General features: G+C 39.5%; 1 protein-coding gene across 2 annotated transcripts in view; it reads right to left on the bottom strand.

The window, feature by feature from the left end:
* Positions 1-20,640: 20,640 nt before the first annotated feature.
* Positions 20,641-27,850, bottom strand: part of ALDH12A1 (aldehyde dehydrogenase 12A1) — a 156,416-nt gene continuing 149,206 nt past the window's right edge. For both annotated transcript variants that reach the window (XM_087664088.1, XM_087664087.1), the window contains 2 exons: positions 20,958-21,037; positions 20,641-20,867 (listed from right to left, as the gene is read on the bottom strand). In XM_087664088.1, coding sequence (XP_087520214.1) covers positions 20,729-20,867; positions 20,958-21,037 — 219 coding nt within the window. In that variant the 3' untranslated portion in view covers positions 20,641-20,728. The remainder of the gene's footprint in view (positions 20,868-20,957; positions 21,038-27,850) is intronic.

Here is a 27,850-nt window from a genome sequence, read left to right as displayed (position 1 = left end):
GAACCTACCAAGTGCTCACGAGGTGACACTAAATTCTTTTTTTTTTGCTCACTTTTATTTTTACTCCATTCATCCTTATTTTCTTTTGGCTAGAGGTTACCTCCGGGAGGAAGGGCAAGGCATCGACCCCCCAAGTCTGCTGACTCATCCTTAGGAACCTACTAGGCCTCCGTAAAGTGATGAATATCCGTTCTTTTGATTATTTTTTCTTTATTGTCTTATTTTAGGGGTTAGAACCCCTTTTACATATCTTCATATTGTAGGTATTTCAGACATATTTATTATTTTCATCTTTTATTCCTTAAGCTTCTTTAATTGCCTTATAACTTACATGAATTCCTGGAAATAGTTTCATAGCAGGTTAGCAAAACAAGATCACTAGGGCTATTGCTAAGACAAATCTTTGCATGCTTGATAATGTCTTCACAAGAGGCGAACAACTACTCAAACCTTCTCAGATATACCTAACCTAATAATGGGACTTTATGTCTTGATTGTTGGTCCCTAAATAAGAACCATTCCCCAAGGACACATACACAACCTTCTTAAAGAGAAATAATGTAGAAAAGAAAGACACCACCTAGATTGGCTACAAGTAGCTTTCGCGTAGCAATTGGCTCCCTCCATGTGCTTCTTCAAACTTGTCTAGTACAGTACTAAAACAAAGAACCATTAAATGCAACTGCATTGAAGGGGATGCAATGGCAGTGGAGAAGGAGAAGAGGAAGATGTGGGAGAGAAGAGCACACACAATGTAGGTGCTGTCCAAAATGATATGTCAGCCTTATTGCACTATCTAATATATATATGAATAAAGAATGGATGGTCACAGTGTACACGGGTAGGCCCAGAGGCCTTTTACCCCAACAACCTCCCACTAAAAGGCCAATGTGGCTAGGGAGTGAAAACAAAGAAAAGAAAAGAAAATACAAGGTGAGGAATCATGACATCTCACCCAACGCCCAATTGAAAAGCGAGCTATGCAAGAAGTGTCGAGCACCTTTGCAGAAGAAGAGTCAAGCATCCTCGAGTCCATGCCATCCATGAGATAAGCGATCCTGTAGCTCCATACAACGGAGCAATCCAAGAATGCTTCTCATGAAGCAAGCACAACTCATCAGTGCACGGCTGTAAAGCATTAGAGTCGCGCATAGCATCATCGTAGCGCATACAAGACAACAGAGAGCAGCCAAACTCTCTAGAGTAAATCACTGAAAGAGAGCCAACATCCCAGACACTCGTCCAACGGTGTCTCAAGACTACATGTGGCCTCAGCGAAGCGGAAGACTGACATATGGCTGGCTGTCCAGCCTGCAAAACTACAAGAAAAAGGCTCTCATGAGCCTGGAAGGGGTCTAAGATCTGACCACCAACATCCTGACCCTGACTGCTATGCATAGCTATGTCATCTGGGTCAATAAGTGCCTCATTTTCCTAAACAACTTGCTTTAATGGCACTATAGCTGCTGTAAAATCAGCTATAAAGAATACTATACGCTCATCAAGAGGCCTGAGAGGTGTCAATGTCTCATAGAAAATAACATCATGGCTAGACATGACCTGCTGGGCATCAAAATCCCATAATATGTAAGCCTTAAAGTCACCATCTCCATAACCAAGGAGGATACATCTACGTGACATAGGCTCATGTGGCATACGTACAGATGCATGGCAGCCAAACATCCTCAAGTAATCATAGGAGGGATGCATGCCACTCCATGCCTCATGGGGTGTAATACCATCCAAGGTCAAGCACAATGTCTTGTTAACCAAATAGACTGTTGTCATAAGGGCCTCAGCCCAAAAGCCATAAGAAAACCCTACTCTGGTAAGCATAGAAGCAACCTTTGCCTGTAAGGTCAGGCACAGGCCATGAGCAATCCCATAATACCGTGGGCACAATAAATCAATGCTATACTGCTGACAAGAGGTTCAAAAGCTGGGAGAGAGAGCATGACTCTCATAATCCATCTGCAAGCACCTAGGCCTGCTATCAGCAGAATCCATAAACTTGTCAAGCATAACTGCAGCATCCTCAATCTGCACCAAGGAAAAAGCCCAAACACGGTGGGTAGCATGATCAACAAAGGTCACAAAGTACAACGCTCCACTAAGTAACTGGGAAGGTATATAGGTCCATATACTGCAAAATGGACAAGATCTAGAGGAGCATGCCTCATATGATTGCCATAAGCCAAGGGGGCTTTGCAAGGACCAATAGTACAATCAGGGCAAGCATCAAGATTTGTAAGTGACATAGGAGGCAACAATGAGTCTAAACGAGACAAGATCTCCATCTCTCTCTGTGGTGCATATGGCCTAGGCGATAATGCCATAACAATGCATGTGGTATCTAGATAACTACAACCATAGAATCTCCCACATGAGAGACATGCACTGGGTAATGAGAACCAACTCTAGAACCTGTGGCCAAAACCAAGCAACCACAATAGATTTTCCATGACCTATCATGAAGAGAAATAGTATATCCGACATTATGCAACTGACTGTCAGAAATCAAGCTCTTATTGAGCATGGGAATATGTAAAACATCCCTGAGTATAAGAGAAGTCCCATAAGGCAAAACTACGTGTATATCCCTTGTACCAACAATAGCATAAGACTACTCAAGGCCCAAATCAATACATCCGTCAACCTTCGTGTAAGAAGAGAACCATGCTCTATGAGGGGTAATATGACAAGATGCCATAGAGTCCAAAAGCCAATCAAACACATAGGCCTGATCACTGAGCAAGTAAGCTGTAGGGAAACAAGATGACAGGAGTACATGCTCAACTGCATCATCATGGGTAACTGCATATACCTCACCACTAGTAAGAGTGGCAACACCTACTGCATCTACTGTATCTTTGAGTCTCTACTCATGTTGAGTCTGTCTCTGTCTCTGATGCTCTCTAATCCGTCTAAAGCATTTTCTTTGAACATGTCCTAGCTTCCCACAATGGAAGCAAACAACATCTGAAGTAGAAGAACCTAGAGAAGATGACAAGGAATCCAAGTCATCAGAATGAATAGGGCTATCCATAGCATCCATGGAGCTCAAGCAGTCGAGGGCTGTCCCAACATAGAGAACATGCTCATCAAGACAACTATCTGCAAGTACATCAATGGTAGAAGCATGGTGCAAAGGCTCATGAAACCTCAACAGACGGGAGGACATAAAGGCATCAACCAAGGATGCAAAAGCTCCCACATGAAAAAGAGTCGTAGTCAACTGCATGACATAACCAACCACAGTACGGTAAAGCATAATACATTTGTCATAAGAGTATATGGTATTTAGCCATGAAATCAGCCCGTAACCTTAATGGCAAACATGACTCTGCAGTACATCAGACCACATAGTAGCATCCAAGTACAAGACCAGTAAGTAGCATAATATCTTGCAATGGTCAAGCTCCAAGAAAAGCCCAAGTATTTGTACAACAACATCCAAAAAAAGTGGCTCTGTAAAGTACATGACAGTAGACAAAGTGCATAGTCGAGTAAGCATCAATAGCAACTGCTCTCTGACCTGTATGGGTAAAAGCAACCCAACTAGCATGGAAGCTAAGCAACACAGAAGCAACAAAGCCATAACTGCTAAACCCAATCACTATCAATAAGTCCACTGATCAAGGAGTAACTCGCAAAGAACCAAGCATCAATGAGCAATGAAAGCTCAATAACCAATTGCCAAGACAATGGAGCAAGTAGTGCTCAAACATGTATCCACATCCAAGTAAATCCAAGATCCATAATCGGGGCATTAAGGGCCAAATAGCATCCAAGCTGCATAAGTGATAAGCTGACCAAATGCAAACTACTCCACAAGATTCTCAAATATAAGTCGATTCAAGCCCAAACATTTGCCATACTGTGGAGAACCCAAAAGCATCCACATCAGACATTAGTCCCATAATGGGTAGCATGGGGCATAAACCTTGTTAAGTGAAATGCCAGCTGCAAAGAAAATGATAGTGAACCGAGAATTGAGCTCTACTCTTTTCTCAAGAAGCATCCGAGAACATAAACATCAAAGTAGCATCATCCAAATACATCAACATATCATCCCAAGTAGTTGGGAGCACCCGTAGACCATAGGCATAACCAAACTGGGGGTAAGATAACCTGTCAACCAAGGTAGCATAAATCCCAACCAACAACAAAGTGTTCGCATCCAAATCAAGGCTTAATAGCTCTCAAATAGCATATTCAGGCATAAACCATGATGACCAAGCATCAATACATCCAATAGGACACCCGAATGTCAACAAAGAGCATTATGCATAAGCCATCCTCATAAAACCTTGCTGCCCTAAACAATGTGTAGCAGTAAATCCCTGCATAAATCGAGCTATGGAAGCTCAAACCAAGTCCCAAAGCATCTTAAAAAATTGGGCAAACATCCCCAAAGCATTTGGGTATCAAATACCAAGCCTCGGGAGCATCACATAAGCTAAGAGCATGACATTTTCTTGTTGTAAATCAACTCATATCAGTTATAGAAAATTCTATGATCAGAATTTGGCAGATCTAACATCACCATTGCATCTAGAGTGTGAAAAAACCCCAAGTTAGACTCTTATCTTGCCTAAATCGGGTTATGGATGCCTGAGATATGAGAAAAAATGGGATTTTTGAGCCAGATTTTGAAACAGGTGCAAAAAAAATGTGAGCTACTACTGTGGGGCTTGCTAGTTATGTTGAGGATAAGGGGGAAAATGGGGGCATACAAGGTGCCCAATGAAGCCAAGGAACACCTGCAAAGAGCCTATGAGGGCCGGGGAGAGGCGGGAGATGAAATCTTACCTCGGGGGGAAGAAGCCATGGCTAGCATTGAAGCTCCAAGCTCTAGGTCTTCAATCCGGGCAGAAGTAATGCCAGGCCAAGCTCCACAATCAAGCTCCGATCCAAAGCTCTGATACCAGTTGAAGGGGATGCAATGGCAGTGGAGAAGGAGAAGGAGAAGGAGAAGGAGAAGGAGAAGGAGAAGGAGAAGGAGAAGGAGAAGGAGAAGGAGAAGGAGAAGGAGAAGATGCAGGAGAGAAGAGCACACACAATGTAAGTGCTGTCCAAAATGATATGACAACCTTATTGCACTATCTCATATATATGAATAAAGAATGAGCGGTCACATAGTACACGGGCAAGCCCAGAGGCATTTTATCCCAACATGCATTAACTAGACACATGGCCCTCTTGGCCTAACCAAATAAATTATTTCATTGCAAAAGAAGTAGCCCTCTTGGTTTAAAGAGAATATGTCATTTTAATCTATCAAATACACAGTCTTCTTGGCATATGCATTGCATCTTATTAGACTAACCAAGATAAACAAAAAATGACATAAGATGCGATGGCTAGCCTCATGCTACATATGCAAGTTAGTTTACCGCAATATGATCATTGAGGTTTAATCTTGGACTTTTATATATCCACAAGTTCAAGCCTTCCCACTGATATAACATCAATATGGGCTAGTCTTGGGTGCTATTAGCTAAATAAATGACCTTATTGGGCACATGTGTCCCACCTTGATTGTCATTCAAATATATTGGTCATCCGAGCTTCCCAGAGACCCCTCCTATAGAGAGAATCATAGATTTAAGCTCATTTAAACCTTCCCTATTTGGATTATTGTATATGGCAATGTTACAACCCAAACTAGGTAGAGTTTCAATCCTAGGCCCATCACATAGATGCATCCCAGAGTGGTGCATATTGTTAGATGTATCATTATGGCCTCTAGTCTCATCCACTTGGGAATTGACCATGGTATATCTAGGAATTCTTGGACTTTCATCTAACACACCAGCCACACTTTTAGAGATTTTGGGCCTCCAAACCTGTCTCACATTCCTCTTTATATTCTTGTACTACCTCAATTTGCCACATTGGTTTGATGGACTCCATGTAGACTTATTGCTATGACCAAATACCCTCACACACTTATGACTTCCATTCAGCATAGGTGCGACCTTTGGCATTTTGTATTTTCTTCACATGGGATGCCTTTACTTGCCTTCATCCACACTACGACTTCTCACTCATAGGCATAATGCTTTTCCTAAGAGGGAAAACATCCACTTGAAGGCATGATTCACTTATAGATGGCAAAGGTCTCTCAAGAGCAAAATGAGAACCACTCATAGGGCTCTCATCCACACTTGTAGTCCCAATGATTCTATTGATTTTGCCTTTGTAGCCACCTCTCATAGAAGTGTTGTAAGCCCTATTGGGACTTGTTTGGCTTGGGACCTTTCCACAAAGAGGCATACTATCATTGCACATAGAATTCACATTGTTTGCATATGGGGATTTTGACTACCAAGTTCCCCCTCATAGGTTGGCTTGGTATTAGCAAGTGAATTATCTCCTTAGAGAAAAGGTTGGATACTTGAATGCACTTCCAATAAGCAAGAAAACTCCAAAAGTTTTTCCAAAATCTTTGAATGTAAGCAGTCAATTGCTTGTATCTTATCCTTACTTAATGACTTATGATCTTGCATTCTTACTTGGATTTGTGTATTAATTACTAAGGCACTCATAAAAGATCTCACACAGTGCATCATTCGGCAACACAGTAGCTCTTCTTGGGCAAAGACTAAGAATATCATCAAAAGCTCTAGCATATTTTGTGACATGGAGATATATGACTCTTGTTGAATTTGTGCAAGCCATCCAAAGACCAAAGTCATGGGAAACTTCTTCTCATACTCGTCTAGGAATTTGTTACATAGTTCCTCAAAGATTCTAATTGACCCTCCTGCGAGGATCTAATATCATTTCTTGGCCTCTCCCTTCAAGGTACTTGAAAGCGCAAGCATCCAATATATATTATCAAACCCACTCACAAGGCAAGTTAGACCATATTCTTTCAAATGCAATGTCAAATCCTCATTTAGTAGCCCATAAAACACTAGATCCCTATAAAGAGGAGGAAATTAATTCATTTTCTTTGGGATCAACACTGGGTCATCTAGATCTTCACATTCATCTTGACCTAATCCCAGTGTCTTAGGGTCTCTAATCTCTTCCATTTTCACATTTACCAATGTAGGAAGGTTAATATTTCCAATGTTGTCTCTTTTTGTCAACTCATAGAGTGGTCTGGGAATCCTATAGCTTTCAATATATCATTCTGATCCTTTCTCAGAGAATCTTCCATCCCTTGGCCATCCATAGGCAATTCCATAATATATTTATGCATGATATTTTTCCCCTCACTTAAAGGGAAATATATTAACATTACTTAGAGCTTGGGGGTCATGCCTTTTGAGTGACGGTTTCCCCTTAATGGATAAGGCTTCCAATGTCCTTGTAAGGCCTAATATGTCAGCATGGTGACCTATCACACGGGATATTTCAGCCATAACTAAATTCCGTTGTGTGTTAGTACTTTTCCATGGCATTACGGCTTTAGCATGATCATTAGTTGATGCCATGATTGGCACGTGTTTCAATATGCTTTTTGCATATCCTCTAGGTTGATAGATGGTTGTGCGCAATGTTTCTTGGATAGAGACGTTGGCCCATGCCATCGTACTAGAGGACGGAATAACCATTAAATGGTTACTTTCCATATCACATGAATTATCCAATATAGAGGATGCCAAATGCACAACCTATCGGGACCAAAAAATGGGCCCGATACTGGCTCTAGAGCTCTAACTGGCTCCTACACTCTTGAAACAACCCCACACAGCCTCGTGGCTAGGAGTGTTTATATAATACAAATTGATATGTTGAAATACTGTGTTTGTAGACATGAGTGTTAGATTGTAGTCCAATGTTTAGCCATCTTAACTCCAAGCACAGGGAGCTTCCCATACATAGGTGACTACTTCACCTCGATTTACCTAGAGAGAGTACCTCCTAATTGAATATTGTGGCCCCTATAGCTCTCCTACATGTACCCTAGGGATTGGCCTCAGGATACGCCATCTTAACACATAAAGAACAACAAAACATAGTCCTTTCTTTTTTATTTTTTTGATCCATGAGATCTATTATTTCCTCACACAAAATTTCCCCAAAAATAGCCGCTCTAACCTATGACAAAGGAACCTCTTTCGCTCAACCTAGGTCAAACTCAATAAGCAAGTGCTATGCATGCATAAGTTCTTCTTTGATACTATGCTTTGTGGATATGCAGTGTGTCATGCCCTAGAGTGCTCAAACAATTTTAATTAACAATTAGCAACATATTGTGTAAATACATTCTTTTCATGCTTTTCCCTAGTGTAGTGTAGTGTTGAGAAGACAGAACTAAGCTAACCCATGTTTCCGCTGCTTTAGATATTTGCAAAAAAGCTTAAATGTTACACTTCAATGTATAATAATTCATTTTTCTTTATATAAAAACTTGGCATTTCAACCTTCATTTGACATTGATTCATTATATGGACCATTCTTTACATTATACAATATTTTCCCATAGAAACACCTCATGAATGGGCACTTTAACACATGAATGGATATAAACTAAGGCTAAACCTCATGGCCTACAGTCCATCATATATCCAAACATCTTTTACTAAATTTTTTATTTTTTTTGAGTTTAGAAATTATTTTTATTTTTTCCTATTTATTTTTTAATTTTATAAATTATTTTTTATTATAAATACTTATTATATATAAATTTTGATCATAAAATAGTAAAGACCAACCATGACAACCAAGATACACTATTTCATCCACATACAACATTACTTTTTACTAATTTTATCAATCACAATCATATTTTTTAATTTTACGTGTTTTGTGTATACTAAATTAATTTCTACATTATGACAGTCACATATTCTGAAATATTGGACTTGTAACCCTTAAACACAACACATCACTTCCATATCGAATTTCAACCTATATGTATCTCAATTTCATGACGAAAATAATAGTAGAATTGATATTTTAAAAAAATTGACACTTATCGTAAGAAAATTACTTAATTTTTTATGATTTGGAGATGTGTAGGCCATTTGTTGATGCTTCACATAGTCGTTATTGACCACTTTCACACTCCCTCGCTCCATTTGTTGAATCTTGTTGTGATTTGACACCCCTTCTCCCTCATCCTCTCAGCCCACGTGAACAACAATTATCGCGAGAGAGAAAGAGGAAATATTGAAAATTAAACTTTTAATAGAATGCATCATTTTGCACGATTTTTGTGGTGATTTGGAGTGGAAAAATTCAGCAACTCATGGCAAAGGCTGCTCCTTGCATCTTTGCCGGTTCCAAAATAACATTTTTTGGCAAGATTTCACCAGTGGACTTCGAGGGACCTGGATACCCTAGCCTCAATTTTCACCGCTTTTTGATAACTCCAAGTTAGTTGCTAAATATATTGTTTGATTTGACTTTGTCATTCACGGCATACTGTATATAGATGAGTTTGCATCAAGGCAAAGAGGAGCTTGGTATGCGGATTGCTGGAAGGATTCAGCTTCAAGGAGTACATTCGCAACCTTATTGCAGACTTGGTGGTCTTCCATAAGAAGTACTCACCTTCTACAAGTGGTATCCCTTTTTCAAACTTTGAAAGGGCAGAGAGAGAAGATTTATTGGCCTACTCAAAGGCTCCTCTATGACCTTACCTTCAAATTTGGTAAACCATCATAGGAACATGAATTGTAGACCTTTTTGTTGTCTACAACTCTCTGGTTAACATCATGATGACCTGATTCTATCTACAAAGAAAGTTATTTATCTTGAAAGTAGGTCTCATAGTTAATCCAAACTTGGTGAAATTTGTAAATTTCAACCTATATAGACATCTAATTTCTTAGTAGGATAGCTTTTAATCCATTTGGAATTTGAGTATACTCCCAAAGAAAAAGTTTTAGCTTCTACAAAGATCTAAAACTTATATTAGACATGGCACAATTGTCAAGAATCGCGTGGTGGGGGACTTTGCTTCAGCTACTGTGCTAAACACACATTGTATACACAAGAGGAAGATCACTCAAGAACACAAGAAGAGAGATGGAGGCCAAAACGTTTTCTGGCTAATTTTTCTTCTTCTTCCACACACTATACAATGTACACAATGTATAGATAAGATACAACATAAAAGAAAGTGGCCTTCTAAGTCAAACAGTGCATAACCGACTACACTAATTGGCTAGCATTATATCTTTGCCAACTGTAGGTAGGTGTAACAAACTAAATATAATAAGTGATAAGCCAGTGGCCATATGAGTATCATAATGACCACCAACGTGCTAAGTGTAGACATGCGGACTCATCTAGCCAGGCGGTCCATCATCAATGTCCGCACGTGTTGAGCTTGCCATCTCAATCAAGTGGTCAAAGCTTCTTTACTTGTTTGACCAAACACGTGGTGGAGCAATGCGTGTGCTTGCTACACTAGGTGACCTTGCTAAAGTGTCAGATATGCTTCTCATGGAGAAAGAGCTGAAGGGGGAGCACATCATTTTTGAAGCAAAGAAAGAACTTATATTTTCATCAGAAGATGGCCCCTCCTCACCACCGATGAAAAAGCCAAGGAACAATTGAGAGTTCTTGTTGACTATCGGCTTTTTGTATCTGCCATCACTATTAGCCCCATCGCATGTATTTTTCTTGATGAATATATGATATTTTACTTTGTCCATATAAATAAATATTTATTGAATAAACGTAAGGCTCGTGTAAGTGTAACGATAATGTATTATACGTGAATGACACATTTGCATACGTTAACATAATCCAATTTAATTATGTCAACACGTAGTACTGCACTTGCGATTGTGCATAAGCAATAATGTAACTCGTATCTGTACGTAACTACTTTTGATGTGTTTGTACGTTAAATAAAAATTAAGAGTCATGCGTTTCAAGAAACAAAACAAAACAACTTTACTCAATTATTTGAATTCAGTACACATTGCATGAGATATTATGTATATATAAATAAATATTTCAATGTGGTAGAGTATACAAAAATTTTTGGCCTTCCAAGATGCTATGGTGCTATAACACTCATTACAAAACCTTGCATCATTAATCTCATAACTTATGGAGTTTCCTTGCCATGTCGAAGCCGGAACGATAAAGTTCATGTCTTTATCTGTGATTGTGACACACTTTGCATGGATGGTCGCTAGCTGTGTATCATTGAACAAGTCGATGAGAAACCCCTTTATAGCTGTTTGTAGAGCCTCCATAGCTGCAGTAGTCCACCTTCCTGTTGGTGGGCCATCCTGCACTCGCATCCAAAATCTTCCCATCCCTTTCAGCTCCAAGTATTGCACAACTTCTCGAACAACCTTATGAAAAGATCTTTTCAGGATGAGAAGCTCGTATCCACATTGGATTCTCCTTATCTCCTGAAGAGCGACAATGCTCGGTTTTCATCTCCTCTTCTTATGTGGTGGTCGTTGTGCTCCATGGGGTGCACCTGTTTGCTGCACTAGGGGAGGCTTCACCTTGTGCTCCAGGTGGAGGGCCTTGGTGTGAGGTCTTCTTGGGGCCTTGGTGTGGGGTCTTCTTGGGATCAAAACGGTGACATGCTTGCTTGGTGCGTGCCATGCAAGCTCGAGGAGGGCAATATGGAAAAGAGACAAAGGTTGGGGGTGTGAGAATGGAGGAAGCAAACAAAGCAAGATATGAAAATGAGAAGAAGAATGAACTTTTAGCCCATTTAAACCTCAAAACCGGGTTAATACAGCTTCATACGCACTATCCATCGTGTGATCGTAAATCCATAACATTTTATCGCAATGGGACGAAACTTCACACATGCACTCGTTAGGTGGCTGAAAGCCCAAATTATTATTATTTGGATAAAAAAATACACGCAGACCCCTGGTCCAAAGTTTAGCGGTTGGAAGCCCAAAGTCTGGCATCTAGAGCCGTCTCTAGATACCAAACTTCAGACCAGGGGTTTGCATACATTTTTAAATCCAAATAATAATAATTTGGACTCTTGGCCACCTAACGAGTGTGCTGTGAAGTTTCATCGCATTCCGATACAGCTTAGAATTTTAAAAATTATCCCACACTAAAATTATAGATGGATTGATAATCAAGAAATCAACATCGCGACTATTGGCCCTTAGAAACTTCGCACCACATAAACTATACAAAGGCATTACGAGTAAAGTTTGCAACAAGAAATGATAAATTTTTGCATGCTTTTTCTATTGAAATTGATAGTGCTAACCAAAAATTGTAAGTAAGAATCGAAAATACAATGAAGATGCACAGTGAAAGTTGAGAGTGAAAGACAAGAGTAAAAATTTAATTTATATTTTAAGGACACGTACAATAGTTTTGCATTGGGAAAAAGTCATATGTCCAATGCACGAGGGGAACACTATACCAAAAAAGATAACATTACAAGCTATGTTCATTCCATTGGAACGAATGCATCCTTCACTCCTTGAAGATTTGTTACAAGTTGGAAGTCCTTGGGAGTTACAGTGATGCGCTTCACATGTATTGCACGACGATGAGCATCAGTCATCAAGTCAACTAAAAGGCCTCTACAACACATTATAGAGCATGAAGACATTCTTTTGTGAAGCGATCGGGTCTATCCTAACCTTGTGCCAAAAACCATCTCTTGTTTTTTGTGCGGTAGAGGTCTTGCACAATCTTGCGAACAAGTCTCGAGAAGCTCGCCTTCAGAATGATGAGATTAAAAGAGCATTGATACCTTTTAATTTCTCTTAGGGTCACTGCACTTGGCTTCCACTTGCGTTTCTTGTGGGGATGCTGAGGAGGACCCTTGTGAGGGCGGCTTGAGGAAGTTGGGTTAGGTTGACAAGGAGGTGCATGTGAGCTAGTAGATGCTCCAAGGGACTGAACAGGATAAGGGACTCTGAGTGGAAGCTTATTTGCAACTACCTTAGACCTAGCCATCTTTCCTGCACAAGAGATGTGAGAACTCAATGAATAAGATAGAAAGTGAAACCCTCTTTTATATAACCCTAAATTGTAAGACTCATTCACATAGATGCACACTCTCTCTTTCTCTATTAAACTATGAATTGCATTCATACTGAACACATTGTTCATCTTACTATCTTAGCTCTCTTTGAACCCGTTTGTTGCCTTGTCGAAGCCTTGTTTCTAGCCACTTGGCATGGTTTTCTTTGACACTTGAGGCTTCGTAATACACTCTTTTAGTGACGCGACATAATTCCATAATATCTGTAGTCGATTCATTAGCACTTTCATTTTCTCTCTTTTGCGAGAGTTTAGCTTTATCGGCTACTATAATCCTATACCATCAAGATAGCAATTGGATCATTGGATTGCTACCATTCACCCCTCCACCATGATCGGTTTTTCTTTGGTATGCAAGCACCACACGCTATCCAATGTGAAATTTTCATCCCTTGCATGGACCAAATTCCGATGCTTCTCTTTTCTACAAAGTATGGCCCATGTGCCTCAAGGATATACTACAAAGACATATATCACACATAAGTAAAACTATGCTCAATAGTTTATACAATTCATACAATTTTAAAATATTAGCTTAGTATGCACCATGTAATGTTTGATAGAGCTTTTGCCCCATGCTTCCACCATGTTTTCGTAGAAGCTATGCACATCATCGATAAATTCTTACTTATCTTCATTGTTAAATACCATCTTGCAAAGTAAGGGAGCCAATTTGTTAAGACTTATCTAAGCCTTAGCTTTGGCCAACCTTATAATTCCTCCATTACTTCGATCAAGAACTGCAAAATGTAACTTTTTCCACCCATCGTAGTCCTACAACCTATGAACCATGACATTCCCTTCCTCATTGATGGGTGCTGAGAGAAACTTTCTAGCCTTTGCTCCTCCAGAGTAAGGCTTTTTTAGCAAGTTACTAGATTTTCTTGATCTCTTATCATCTTTTTTAATCGTCACTTGATGCTTGTGTAGCCCAATTTTTGATAGCACTCACTCCACATTTCTACACGTTGCAATGGCTTCTTTTTCAGGTTGCATCCTATAAGCAAAGCAAATGTATTCATATACAAGTTTCTTCACATTCTGACAAAAACATGCAATGAACAAATGCGAATACGATCCAATGGAATGTTGAAGATGGGCTTCCAAGTGGAATCTTCTCTATTTTTTGTCGGTGCAGCACTTGTCACCCTTTGCCAGTTTTTCTTTCCGTCCTTTCCTTCGACCCTCTCTGTCAAGCAATATAGACATGGATTCTTTGTATTTGCACCATTGGAGATTCCACACATGCATTTTAAAGTTTTCAAGTCTCCTGCAAGATGCCATTCAACCAAGTATTGACCATACCCTTTAATTGAGAGTATCTCACTATGTTCCTGACAATCAATGATGCTTGGAATGCTTGTGTGCTTAAAGAACAGCTGCAACACCTCAAATGTTTCCTTAGGAACTTCAAATGCAGCAAGCTACCACACATGGCGCTCAGATTGAACACTAAAGTTCCCTGGGTTCTTGTCAAATTGTAAAGCTCTATTCATCAAAGTTATACTAACTCTTTTAAGCTTTACTCTGTTGACAATCTCACTTTCATCTAATTTTATAACAAACTACAATTTACAATTACATTCTTCAACAGATATATTGTTGTACATTACCATTGCCGACTGCACCTTGTACAAATCTAAATAGTAATCGTTGAGTTCCGTGAACTTCACCTCATATGCATTTTTGATCCCAACCTTTAGTGTTTCCACGCATTGAACATGCATGGGGATCCCCTATCAACTCCAAAACCTTTGTATTAAGTTACCATAGGGCCTCTATTAACTTTGAAGGTTGAGGAAGAGTCGCGATTCTATTCCTCTTCAGCACATGACCAAACCCAACCTTCACACCTTTGAATATCTTTGAGTAAGTCATTGTGCTAATACCAGCCCTGTCACGAATGGATTGTGTATCCATAGTTGAGAACTCATTTGACACATCTTTTAATGTGCACTTAATCACCTTCTCCTTCACATCCTTAAACTTAGGATTGCTCAAAGCATTTTCCAATGTACTTTCCTTCAACAATCTACTAATACATGATCCAATCTCACCCTCACCTAGGTTCTCATTCTGAGCTACCTTATATGCTTTGATACATCGCTTCCACTAGCCGCTATTCACAATTAACTCATTGATTGGCTTCTTCTTTCGTTTGCGCTCCAGTATTAGCTTGCTGTTGATCTTTCTCAGGTCGTCCAATTGTGCCTTTGTCTCCTCATGTGAGATACTAATGTCATGGATAGTGTTCTGCAATGAAATAATTTGATTGTTTTGTTGAATTATAGTGTCATTCAGCTGTATCACTTGTCCTATGAGCAGTTGTAAATGAAGTTGGCGTGCAGTGATCACATCATAACAATTTTTTATGGTTACTTAGTAAGTTGTAAATACTTTGAACAGCTGATCATTGAGCCGCCTAGTGTAACCGAGCAACCCATTTTCACCCTCGTACACATACTTCAATAAATGTGTGATTCCTGAGAAAGTTGGAGGTGTATTGTTTAAGGGGTCAATTGGGTAGATTCCCTCATCAACCCACAAGTCCACATGTTTTAATCCCATTTGCTTGTAACTTTGCAAACTTGAGGGTTGACACTGGTACGTTGGGTTCTTTTGAATAATGGGGCGTATTCAATCTCTACCTTAATATGTAGCTCATTCTTTCATGTATTCATTCTACTATTAATAGAAACGAGGAGCCTACTTGGTTGTCACAGGAGGTAGAGTGGAGATACATAGAGAGGCATACAAAGGTGCCAAGGGAAAGGAGGGTGTAAGTAATTCATTCTGTTAATGAAGGTTGCATAAACATAGAGTTGAGGTCACAATAGAGCCATGAGAGAGTATAGATATGGGGGAAAATGGCTCAGAGGGCAAGGATGTCCAAGACTCTTCGTATTTTAGACATTTCTATTTTACCTCCAAAAACATTTCCAAAAAATAAGAAATTTGACCAGTTGGTTTGTCTTTTAACCAAAAGCTAGAATATAAAAAATCCCTAAAATATCTTAAAAGGAACTTCTGAAATTTTATTTTCCTTGTTCTCGATTAAAAAATCAATTACCATGCATCGATTAATCATTTTGCATTGAAAACGAAGCACCACACTCTCGTAACTAACTCCTTTTATAATATAAAATTTGGTCAAAAAAGACTTTTTAAATGAGGAGAAAGAAGGAATCTGAGTATATCTTTGTAGATAATATAAAAATGGAAAAACAAGATTGCAAAAGTGGAGAGAGAAGAGGATTATTTTACTATTCTTTTCTCCTCTTTTCCTTGTTTTAAGGAGAAGAGGGCGGGGGGGGGGGGGGGGGGGGGGGGTGGACTAAAAGGCCCATTTGTGAGTTCATTTTTTCCTAATGATAGACACATGATATATCACATTCAATAGTTCTCCTAGAATCTTAACTCTACATGTATTTTCACAAGATCTTTAAAAAATTTTTGATTTCTTTCTTCCACAAGAATATATTCAAAAGTAGGCCCACTTCTTTCTTTCTTTCTAACATCCTCAACCACAACATTTTCCTCAATTCCTTGAGTCCCTTGAGTTATCTCTATTTGTTTCAAGTTTTGTTCTTTAAGCCCTTGAAATCTCTCTAGTGCCTTTTCTACATTCTCTCCCATGGCCTCATTTATGTCACCCTCAAGTTTTTCTAAAATCCAATCCTAATTCTCCTCACTCAAACCATATTCTTGCAAATGATATCTTTCCCAATCGTGGCTGAGGACTACCAATGAGCTCTCAAATTCACCGAAAGAGGTATCTACCCTTTGTTTTTTGTCTACGTTTGTATTAAATTCATCAACACTATTAGAAAAATGTGCGAAAAAATTTCCACTCATTTCAACATCATAATATTTTTCAATATCAAATAGAACTAGTCTAAGGCTCTCAAGGGCATCTAAAACACTAACAACAACCAAGGTATCTCCTAAACTCCCTTCATCTCAACTCAAACTAGTCTCCAACAACTTGTTATCAACAAAACATGACTCCAACAAGTCACTACCACCAATAGCAGTCAATGAGTGGAAAATACTTGTGTCAAAACTCTCACAACCTACTTCTACATCTAAAACTCACCCTACAATTTTATTTTCATAACTTATCCTACTAGTTAAGAATTTAGTGGGCTCATAAGCTCATAGTCAACCTCACAAACTTTCAAATCCCTAGAAACTTCATTCATGGGATGCTTAAAGTCTCTTTTCAATCTCTTCACAACAACCTTCCTTTTCTCTGGTTTATATCTATCTTTAGCCACCTCTTAAGTTCAACCACAAAATCAATTATATCATCATTAGAAAGATCATCCTTTCTCTCATCTACAACCCACAAGTCATTAAAGAGATTCTCATTTTGATTCTTCCTTGGTTACATTCATCTTAAGGTCTTTCTCATTTGTTGATTCCAATCTCTATTCATTTAAGAAAAAGACCAAAGCCACTTTCCTATGCATCCTTTCTAAAGAGAGTTAAGCCACACATTAGGAATGTCTTCCTTACTCCTCTCAACTCTATGAGTGACCTTAGTTAATTGTTTTGCCACTTCATCTAAGAAATTCATCCAAGACCTTTCTCTCATCTACAACCCACAAGTCATTAAAGAGATTCTCATTCTGATTCTTCCTTGGTTACATTCATCTTAAGGTCTTTCTCATTTGTTGATTCCAATCTCTATTCATTTAAGAAAAAGACCAAAGTCACTTTTCTATGCATCCTTTCTAAAGAGAGTTAAGTCGCACATTAGGAATGTCTTCCTTACTCCTCTCAACTCTATGAGTGACCTCAGTTAATTGTTTTGCCACTTCATCTAAGAAATTCATCCAAGATATCGAGTAGGTCAACATCAAAGTTTTCTTCCACTCATATTCTCACTCTCAAGTTCTATCAATGGATCAACAAGATTATCCTGAGAGGATTCCACTATGCTGTCGCCATCAACACACTCATAATTAACCACACAAATATTCAAGTGTACTAAACAAGGTTTATTCTTTATCAACTCAAAGTTTGTCTCACCATAGGCAACAATATCTACTAGAGTCAACTTTGGACTTAGAACATTACTCAAAATCACTCTCTCACTATCATTACTCACAAAAAACCCTACCAACTCCTCATCACCTTCATTTCTAGCACAAGAATAAACACCAAGTTTTCTACTTCATTTTGAGCTCTTTAATTAAAGACTTTAAGGCTCCAAGTACTTTTGAAGTATTCTTAATCATGTACATAACTAAGACCTACCTCCATTCCTTCATTTTAGTCAACATGTCTCTTATCTTTTATTCATATTCTCATTTGTAAAGATGAAAACATAGTAGTACTTTGTTATATCCATCCTTTTTCTTGTTTTTTAGGGAAAAAACCCTTGTGCAGGATGGATTATAAGAAGCTAGAAAGAATTAAGGATTTAGTGTGTAAATAATAGTAATGCCCTATCACATTGACATAGATATAAAAGAAGAGGACGTGTATTTTTTCTCATCTTTTGATACATTAATACATTACAGTTATTTTCTTCATTACCTTCTTACTCTAGCTTCAATGGCTTCTCTCTCTTTCCTATCTTTTTCTCTCATATTCTAATATTTCTCTCTCCTCATCACTCTCTTTCTTTCACTTCTGCACTTCTACATCTCTCTTTTCTACGGTATTCTCTCCTCTTTTCTTCTCTCCAGTTCACTTCTTGATAAGTACCCATGCAACTAGTGACTCATTGTTATATACGCAACTTCTAGATTACATTTCCCAAGCATATCTCTGAGTTCTCCTTTATAGTATTTGTTTTCTCTTTTCTCTCTTAAAAAAAAAAAACGTTCAATAATTGATTTTAATATTTTTCTATTCTTCCATTGCTATGTCCACTTCTAATAGAAATATGTATAGCCCACTCTATAAATGTACCCCATTCTCTCTCTCTCTCTCTCTCTCTCCATCTACCATAGCTCTTGTTTTGCTTACTTCCACTTGTGTGCTTTCACTCAAGCTCTACCTCTTTGCATTTACTTCACACATCATTATCACATACCTCTACATTTTAGGTGGTGGACATCCATCTTTCAATAACTATTCAATAAGGAAAGATCGGTCACACATTATGATTGTTGGAGTTCCCACATTGTGTGTGTGTGTCTCTCTCTCTCAGTTGAAGAGATATGTAAGAAATACATGGACCAATGCACAAATGGTTAGGCATTGGCAACTCAAGAAAAAAAAGAGAAAAAATAATATAAAGGCAAGAACTAGGATCATGAGTGGTCACGAAGAAAATCCAACTTCGAGAAAGACATTGAAAGCTTCCATTGTGGTAAAAGATGTCATATCAAAGACTCCTATAAATGGAAGCGAAAGGACAAACATAAAATGATACACCATCTCTCACAAAACCATCCAAAGTATAATCCTATTAAATGAGCTCTTATTATGCATAGCAATTATGAAAGACTTCAAAAAACTACAAGACATAGACTTCATCTATTTAATAGACCAAATGAGCATCACCAATCATAGTTGTTATGGAAAATAAAAAATCAAGAAAGATACAAACATATATATGTATATATATGTTTTTGAAGAATAATAAAATTCAATTGTCAATCAGAAAAAGCTTTATTTTATCGTCATGCAAGATATATAAATGTGTGTGTCCACAACCCCTGTATTCAAGAAGATCTATGGCTATAGACATTGTTAATAAAACTCCTTATAGCAATACCAAAAATTGATGATTTAGTATCTTTTTGAAATTGCACAATTTAGAATATGCACCTTGTTGAGGAGCTACCCCTTTTGCAAGATTCTTTATAGCTCTAAATTTGATAACTCTTGATTGGGAAACTACATTTGAAGAACTTCATGTCTTTATTCATGGTATTCATGTTTAGTATACACTATCCACTTTTAACTATATGGCAAATCTAGCTTTGCTTCTATTAGTAACTACTCCGTCTATGCTTCACTTCTATTATCAATGCCATACTCGTGTTGTATACCCAAGGTTGGTTATGTTAACATAATGAATGTGATTATGTGTATCAGCCATCAATTGGATGATCAATAGTTGGGTCAAAACAATTGAAAATTACAATGGGAAAGTGAATTGAGTTTTAAGAATCAACAAACCATCAATAATCAAACTTTTAGTCTTAATCTGTCTATTTACATTAAATACCTATCTATAATTAATTGAATCGATTATTGCAATAGTTATCTTCTTGAATATCAATCAATGTACAAGCAATGATAAATTGACTTTGACATGAACATACAAACCAAACAATAGAAGTGCCTTTGCGGATCTGAAAACTTTAAAAATCGACAAAACACTGCTTCAAAGATCTTGAGGCATTACTAGGAGAGAGAGAGGAAGTTATTTTCTAGATGCCCTAGGTGTAGTTGTGAAAATTTATTTGGGAATTTCACTCCAAAGACAGCCTAATATACACTTTCAACAATCTCGTGTTTTAATGCCTGCAGGCAGCTTGTTTGTCTAAGTTCCAACATTTCCAAAAATTCCTGCCAGATGACATGGCATTGCCCTAAAAAGCATACTTGACCTTCTAGTGCAGGACCTATTATAGATGTCTGAAGAGCAGTCTCATATTTATCAGCCAGAAAGGAATTGAGGAATATAGAACCCCTGCAGGGCTACTAACATTAACACCCAGTGCTTCCTTTTGAAGCAAGGTCTCGAGCTACTGAGGTAAAGTTCAAATATACAACTCTCTTCAAGTTAAGAGCAGGCACATATTTATGTAGCTGGTGGCAACTCCCATGTGCTAGGAATGGGACCAATATCTTGAATAATTTCACGATGGCATGACCAAACAAGCCGGATTGCCTCAGGGGTACCAATACCTGCTCCTCTTGGATCTCCCGCGGGTCCAAACCTGCAGTTAAGGCCAAATATTAAGTTGATCAGACACCTTCACTGACTTGTGCAGTGTAGAATTGAGACATAATAAGGAGTTGGTAGAAACCAGTGGTTTTGCGGGGCTCCAGTTGTGCGTGCTCTAATGCCTACATATGTTGTACCGTTTGTTGTTTTCCCAAGCACCTCCTTTAAGCATAAAGGAAACCAAGTCAATGACCTCAGACATGATTACCCACTTGAAGAATAACAGTATGATCCCTCAAACTCTTTGGACAGAAATCAGACAACTAGTACACAATCTCTGTTAGATTTGAGAAAAGTCCTGGAGGAAACAGTAGCCACAAACAACATAAGTATTTAGACTTCAAAAGTTGAAAACATGAAGAATGCAGGCCGTCAGCCTGAAAGATGTATCACTGGACACAAGGACCCAACCCAGCTTGCTACTCTCAACAGCAGGGAAATATTTTGGGCATATCAAAGAGACCTCTGCAGAGACTCGAGTGAGATTCAAGAGTGCAGTTGGTGAGAAACCTTTTGGGGCAGAATTTCTTTTCCCTGTACATTACCCAGTTGGGGAGGAGGATATACATGATTACTATCAGGATGATCCCTGCAGCCAATCAGACCTGGTATAGACAGCATTTCTCAGCCTTTTCTAGCAGGTTTTTGCAGGACATTTTTACGGCCACAAAAACTTGCTCTTTTGTAGCTTTGGTACATGGAAATCTAGCAGTACTACGTAGGCAGTCAGCTGGGGCCTGAGCAACAGCTTGCTCAAGATGCAGGCCAGTAGAAGAGACTCAAAGCAACTATATTTAGAATTGCCTCAAAGCAACTATATTTGGGATTGCCCAAGGCCAAGTAGGTTTGGAGGAGAACCTGTAGGATGATATTCCATTCGGAAAGATCATTCACTCTCTTAGAGGTAGATGTGAGAAATTGCAGGGGGACTCTAATCACACGATCAAGAGGCAAGGTGATTTATTAACTTTGTACTTGACATCTCCTTTGAGCAAATAAGTAGGGAAGTCTCATACCTGATGCCCCTTTCGTTCTATGTGCTGGGATTTTGTACTTTGTGTTTGTACTGTAGTGCTAATTATCGCTGAGGTGCATTTAAATAGAATCTTCTCTCCTTAGTGATGTATAATACAATGGCCATATTAGGATACAACAAGATGAAGATGGGTTGGATATATGGAAACAATACATGGCTAGCTGTGTGACCAAATAATGATACCTTGACAACTAGCTCCACTTGGTCAACATCAGTGGGTAGAGTATGCCATACATCCTTGATGAGATGGTATGGGGGTGGCATCTAGAATGATCCCTCAGCTCTATCACATACTGATCATGTCACTGGCCGATCTCCCTCATCTCTCTGGTATAGCCTCTATGTCTGGTACCCCTACACCTGCGGTTTGCGTGCTGCTTTATCACCTGAACTCCCTCGACTGTCACCCCCTTTTGTGTAGGTGCAGAGCATGTACTGTCTGGAATAAATTGGTGAGCTGTGACTATTGCCCCTCTCTCTACAGGGTGCCTGCTTGCAGTAATGATGGACGGAGTCTCTGAATCTCAAGTAGAAACTAGCCCAAGAAGTGCTGGTCTGGGGACTCCATGACTAGTTTGAGGGAGGTGTCTCCTTTGAAAAGTATTGGGTATCTAGCTCTGATTGTATTTTGTAGATGTTATGCTCCTTACTCTCCACCTCCTCCTGTCTAGATATCCAAGTCTCTCAATGAAACCATTTGTTATTGTCCTCATAAAGTGGGTCCTCTAGTGTAACATCTTTTTTTTGGTTTGTGTGTGCGCGCGCGTGCTGCTGGGGCGACATCCATGTATGTTGTATGTGAAGTTGGTGGAGATTTTTGTCGCATGACCAAGTTCCTCGTAGTGTGAGAAATGTATGGAGGGGGAGTCATGGTCATACTTGAAAGGGGGAAGGGGGTCCATGTGATCCCATATCCTATGAGCCATTGCTTGACATATATGCATACCATGAGTTCTTGTGTCTTGCTAGTGCTAGCTGATTGGAAGCCTCAATGGCTCTCTTAGTTTGTCTGTTAGGGTGCATGCCATGTACTTTGTATATGAAGTTGATGGTTTGAAAGAGGGCTTCCAACATCATGGGGGCACAACAAACTTTGATCTAATGATCTTATGTGGTACTGATGGTTTGCTATTGATTATCTGTGAGAGCACAATGATCTATGGTCTCTCAATTTGTGTTCATACATATGTAGCCAAGCCAAGGGTCCAAACAGGTGTCCCATACATCGTGGCTAGTGTGAGCAATGTGTCAAATAGCCACCTCCGTGTGAGGGACTTATAGAAGTGTTACTAATGGCATTCTCTCTCCAACATGGCCAACGTTGTATATCTTCATGTAAGTCGACATTGGCTGCCATGGTGGATCTCCCAACAAGTATGCAAGAAATGTGACCCCCAAGCAAACACATGACTGCACAACCTCCACCTATCCAACCCCTAGAGTGAAGATTAATCTCCTTTGCATTGGGGCTATTGTATGGACGATCAAGGTTTTGGTTTTTCCAAGATTAATTATGTCATGAGGGCATGTATTTTTGAAACCTCACTTAACATGTGGATTAATTTTTAATCACATGGTTAAGTAAATGTTGCACATGTGAGCTGTAATTGAGGTTAGAGTAAATTTACGAGCCCAAGACCCGAGAAAATCACAGGATGCCAAAGGCAAAAGTTGCTATAAGTTATGTAACATGTTGCACAAGTACTTGGTGGTATCTGGTATCAATTGTTGCTAGGTCATTCATTTGGCCATAAGTGTCAATTGGTAACACTAGAGAAGTGGCGTTTAATAGTACCTGATGGTTAAAAATGGTGCAGAGACACTCGGGAGTGGAAGATGCCTAGCCAATTTAATTATTGGCCAATTAGATTATTTTTGAAGGCATCGAAATAATTATTAGATTAATTTTCAGTATTTAAAAACTGAAAATTAATATTTAATTATGGCTAATGCTAGAAAAACCATTTGGGAAGGCTGCCACTTGTAAAAAATGCCCATGCAAGTCTGAAAAACGTCTTTAGAGACTAGAGAGAGGCATTTTTAGTGTATTCAGCCTGCAAGAGAGAGGGAGGAGATATTGTTGGTCTGATTTGCAACCATTGGAGGACCTTTTGAGGCAGCCAAGGGCAGAGGAGAAGACCAATCAACAGCAAGTGATAGCATCTACAAGCTGTTGAGACAGGGCAGCAGCAGTAAATGACAGATTTTCTTCAGTTCTTTGAGAAGAAAGTCTGAATTTTCTCTCTCCTCAACAATCTCTCTCAACTCGCAACCTTTCTGCAGCCTTGCTCCAAAGATTGCAGCATTGAGATCACCAGAGGTTGAGAAATTTCAGATTTCTTTGCTGAAAACCCTTGCAGCAAAAATTAGGGTTCAGCAACAACCTCGAGAAGTGTGCTAGAAATTGAAAGCTCCAAGACTTGGATTCAACAGGATTGAAGTTGTTTTTAGCCTATTCAAGTGGAGGGACTAGCAAATAATTGAATTTGGGCATTTTCCATCTCCATCAAAGCGGGCGAAGGCCAATTGATTGCCCGAATCAAGGGGCAAATCAGATCAAAGCCTTGCTAGTCATTTTGAACAGCAAGGGGAGTTGGAATACCAAAAGGCATTGGGAGAATCCCATTGTAAATCAACTTTTTCTTCAATAAAGCTAAAGAAATACCGGAAGGGCGCCAATTGGGTGTGCATTGTCCAAGATCAGTAGGTAAATTTGTATTTTCAAATTTGCATTAATTGTTTGCTGCTGTAATTAAGTTGTAATCAGGGATTTACCACCCATCCACCACGGAAGGAAGGTTGGTTACAAATTGTCAATCCACATTATGCACAGAAGTACTCATGTGGGGCATGGAGATGTCATTGTAGACCCTCCTACGATTCAAAGATTGAGACAATATCATCAACATAAAGCATAATAGAGACTAGTGTCTTTGAAAAGCCCACCTCCTCTTCCTTCTCGTGTGACGTGGTATTTATCTTGTCAATGTAGAGTCCAAAGAGTGTAGAGCAAAGAGGGCACCCTTGCTTTATAAACTGATAGTGCCAGAGACCACATCTAAATGTCCTCCTAGCATCTTACTCCACCAATCACCCTCTCGTATAGTGCGTAGATGCTCCATATCATGTCTAATGGAATCCCAAGTGTTTGCAGCCTCTACAGTAGTCTATCTTGCGTGACTATATCAAAAACTTTGTGGAAATCCACGAAGGAGCAATAGGATCTCTTCTTCCTAGCTTTCACTTGCTCGATCGTGCTTCTTAGGGTGAAGTTGTGGTCAAGTGTACAAAGCCTCTCTTTGAATCCAATCTATCCTAGGATTCTCAATCTCCCTTTCTTTGCACAAGCGCTATCTCTGCCTCCATCATTGCTCCATATATTTTTGCTAATGTGTGGCCCACCATGATGGCCTTGTAGTTACTGGGATCTCTAGACTTGTGGATAGGCACAATGATATGCGTAGTCTACTTGTATGGAAGCCTTCCCCATCAATGCCTCATTAAACATGAAAACAAGGAGAGGGGCCAAAATGTCCACTATATAAATGAAGTGCTCACCTTGTATACTTGTTTGATCCTATTGATCGTCCATATTATAGGTGTTGTATGGCTTTTCTTACCAAATCATGTGCGAAGAAAGTGGATCTGGTAGGGCAAGGCTTTGGATGGTGTGGAATCAATGGGGTGACATCCAACAAGTATACAAGAAATGTGACCCCCAAGCAAACACATGATTGCACAACCTCTACCTATCCAACCCCTAAAGTGAAGACTGGTCTCCTTTGCATTGGGGCTATTATATGGAAGATCAAGATTTTGGTTTTTTCAAGATTAATTGTCAATTCACATTATGCACAGAAGTCATGTGGGGTATGGAGATGTTATTGTAGACCCTCCTATGATTCAGAGATTGAGACAATATCATCAACATAAAGCATAATAGAGACTAGTGACTTTGCAAAGCCCACCTCCTCTTCCTTCTTGTGTGACGTGGTCTTTACCTTGTCGATGTAGTGTCCAGAGAGAGTAGAGCAAAGAGGGCATCCTTGCTTCATGTGTGCTGATAGTCAGAGACCACATCTAAAAGTCCTCCTCGGCATCTTACTCTACTAATCACCCTCTTGTATAGTGCGTAGATGCTTCGTATTATGTTTGATGGAATTCCAAGTGTTTGCAACCTCTACAGTAGTCTAACTGTAATGCGTCCACCTGTTCACTTGTGGGACATGTCTTAGCAGCCCATCGAGAAGAAAGTCCAGAAAGCGCCGCCTGACACTCCCATGGAATATCACGATGTTTGCGATCTAGGTCTTCCCGAGTCTGCCATGGAGCTGAAGGATTCCGACCGTTCCCACTTAGGACCGACCTGAATCAAGGCTTTCCTAGGGGTCAATTTCCTAGAACGGTAGCTAGCGTCGAACCCTAGGCGAATTACTTTACGCAGAAACGTCAGGGTCAAAGCGGATTCATGCTGCACTTGGTTCAAGGAGAATGGGAAACGAGAGGGATGCAAAGCTCGATCTCTCTGCCCGTAAGGTATAGTCCCATTCTGTTCCCCTAAAACAACATAAATCGGGACTTTAGTACTCTAGATTCTAGGTCATTGTTGCTTGCTGTCAATTTCCTTCGAGAAAAGTTCCAAGCCAACCGGGACCACCCTTCTGTAGGACGGACCCATGGTCACATCCACCGCACTTTCCTCAGGGTTGCTTTAGTTGTCTAATTACCTACCACATTTAGTTTGACAAACAAAAACAGCTTCCTTAATTAGCCAATTAATCACCGGTTCCTTCACATAACTTAAGCATTAACAAAGAAAAACAATGTCAAACAAGTTTCTTTTCAACAATTGATCTTATTTATCAATCTTTGGAATGCATCATAATAATCCAACCCGAAGACTAATCCATAATCCGCTCGAAGGCTAATCCATAATCCGTCTGAAGGCAATCCAATAATCCTCAGGGATCACTAATCCAAGTTTCTGCCCGTAGACTAGTATGCGGGCCTTGAGATCCAATCCTGAGTCACGTCGGCCTCTTGTGCAGGACCCGAAGACAAGGGATTTATGGCCAGAGCCCCTCCTGGCACCCAAGCATCCTCCTACTCCAAGTAGCATCCACGGAGAGACCTCTTGCGGCGAGTTCGGTCCACGTACCCGGCGCGGCTAACAACCCCTTGGATAGGGTCAGGAAAACAGTCGGGGGTAATTGAGGTTGCCTCTCCCTCCTGGCCTTCAACCTGAAGCATTAATTATTTTTTCATCTTTAGTTCCTTTGAGCAAAGAAGTACAAACAATGCTCCTAACTGTACAAACACAATCAATCCAGTGGTCGTTTAATTTGGCCAACTGCTAAGGTGTGAATCCTTCTCTCCGAATGCATCCAGTATTCGATCTGGGATCAATTGCGACTTGGTAAGATCCCCAAGGGTTTTGTTGTTTGTTTACCCTTTTATCCTTGGCTTAGGGTTTATACCCTGTTAACCCAAATTAACAAACACCTTAGGTTCCTTAAACTAAGACAGTAAATCCTAGGCAACCTTGTCGCCCTAACTTGATTGGTCGATTTCTTGCTAGATGATACACAACTTCCCTAATTTGGCAAATCGGCCTCAAGGGAAGGTAATGTAGCAGGATGACTACTCATTCTCAAGATAGTTTGACTTGAACTTAGGACTTGCCAACCTCGTTCTAAGGAGTGGCAATTCTATTTTGCGATTTAACACAAAACCATGCGACGTTGCAACTTGTTGCATAGGAGTCACATCTGACTTGCGGGATCATCTCTCCCATCAAATGACGTTCCTTGGTCAAGAAATACGTTTGGTCAAGATGTAGGGTTTGGGAGTCCTCTAGATCCAACCCAATCCTAACCATACTAGACCGACACGTTTGGCCCTAGGGTTTCTAAATTCAAATGGAAGTCTAATATTTGGCC

Source organism: Lygodium microphyllum, chromosome 23 (assembly GCF_053477565.2).
Source record: "Lygodium microphyllum isolate KBCC chromosome 23, Lygodium_microphyllum_v1.1.10, whole genome shotgun sequence".
In the NCBI taxonomy this organism is placed as follows: Eukaryota; Viridiplantae; Streptophyta; class Polypodiopsida; order Schizaeales; family Lygodiaceae; genus Lygodium; species Lygodium microphyllum.
Note: the sequence above shows the minus strand (reverse complement) of the source record. Positions and strands in the feature narration are given on the sequence as shown.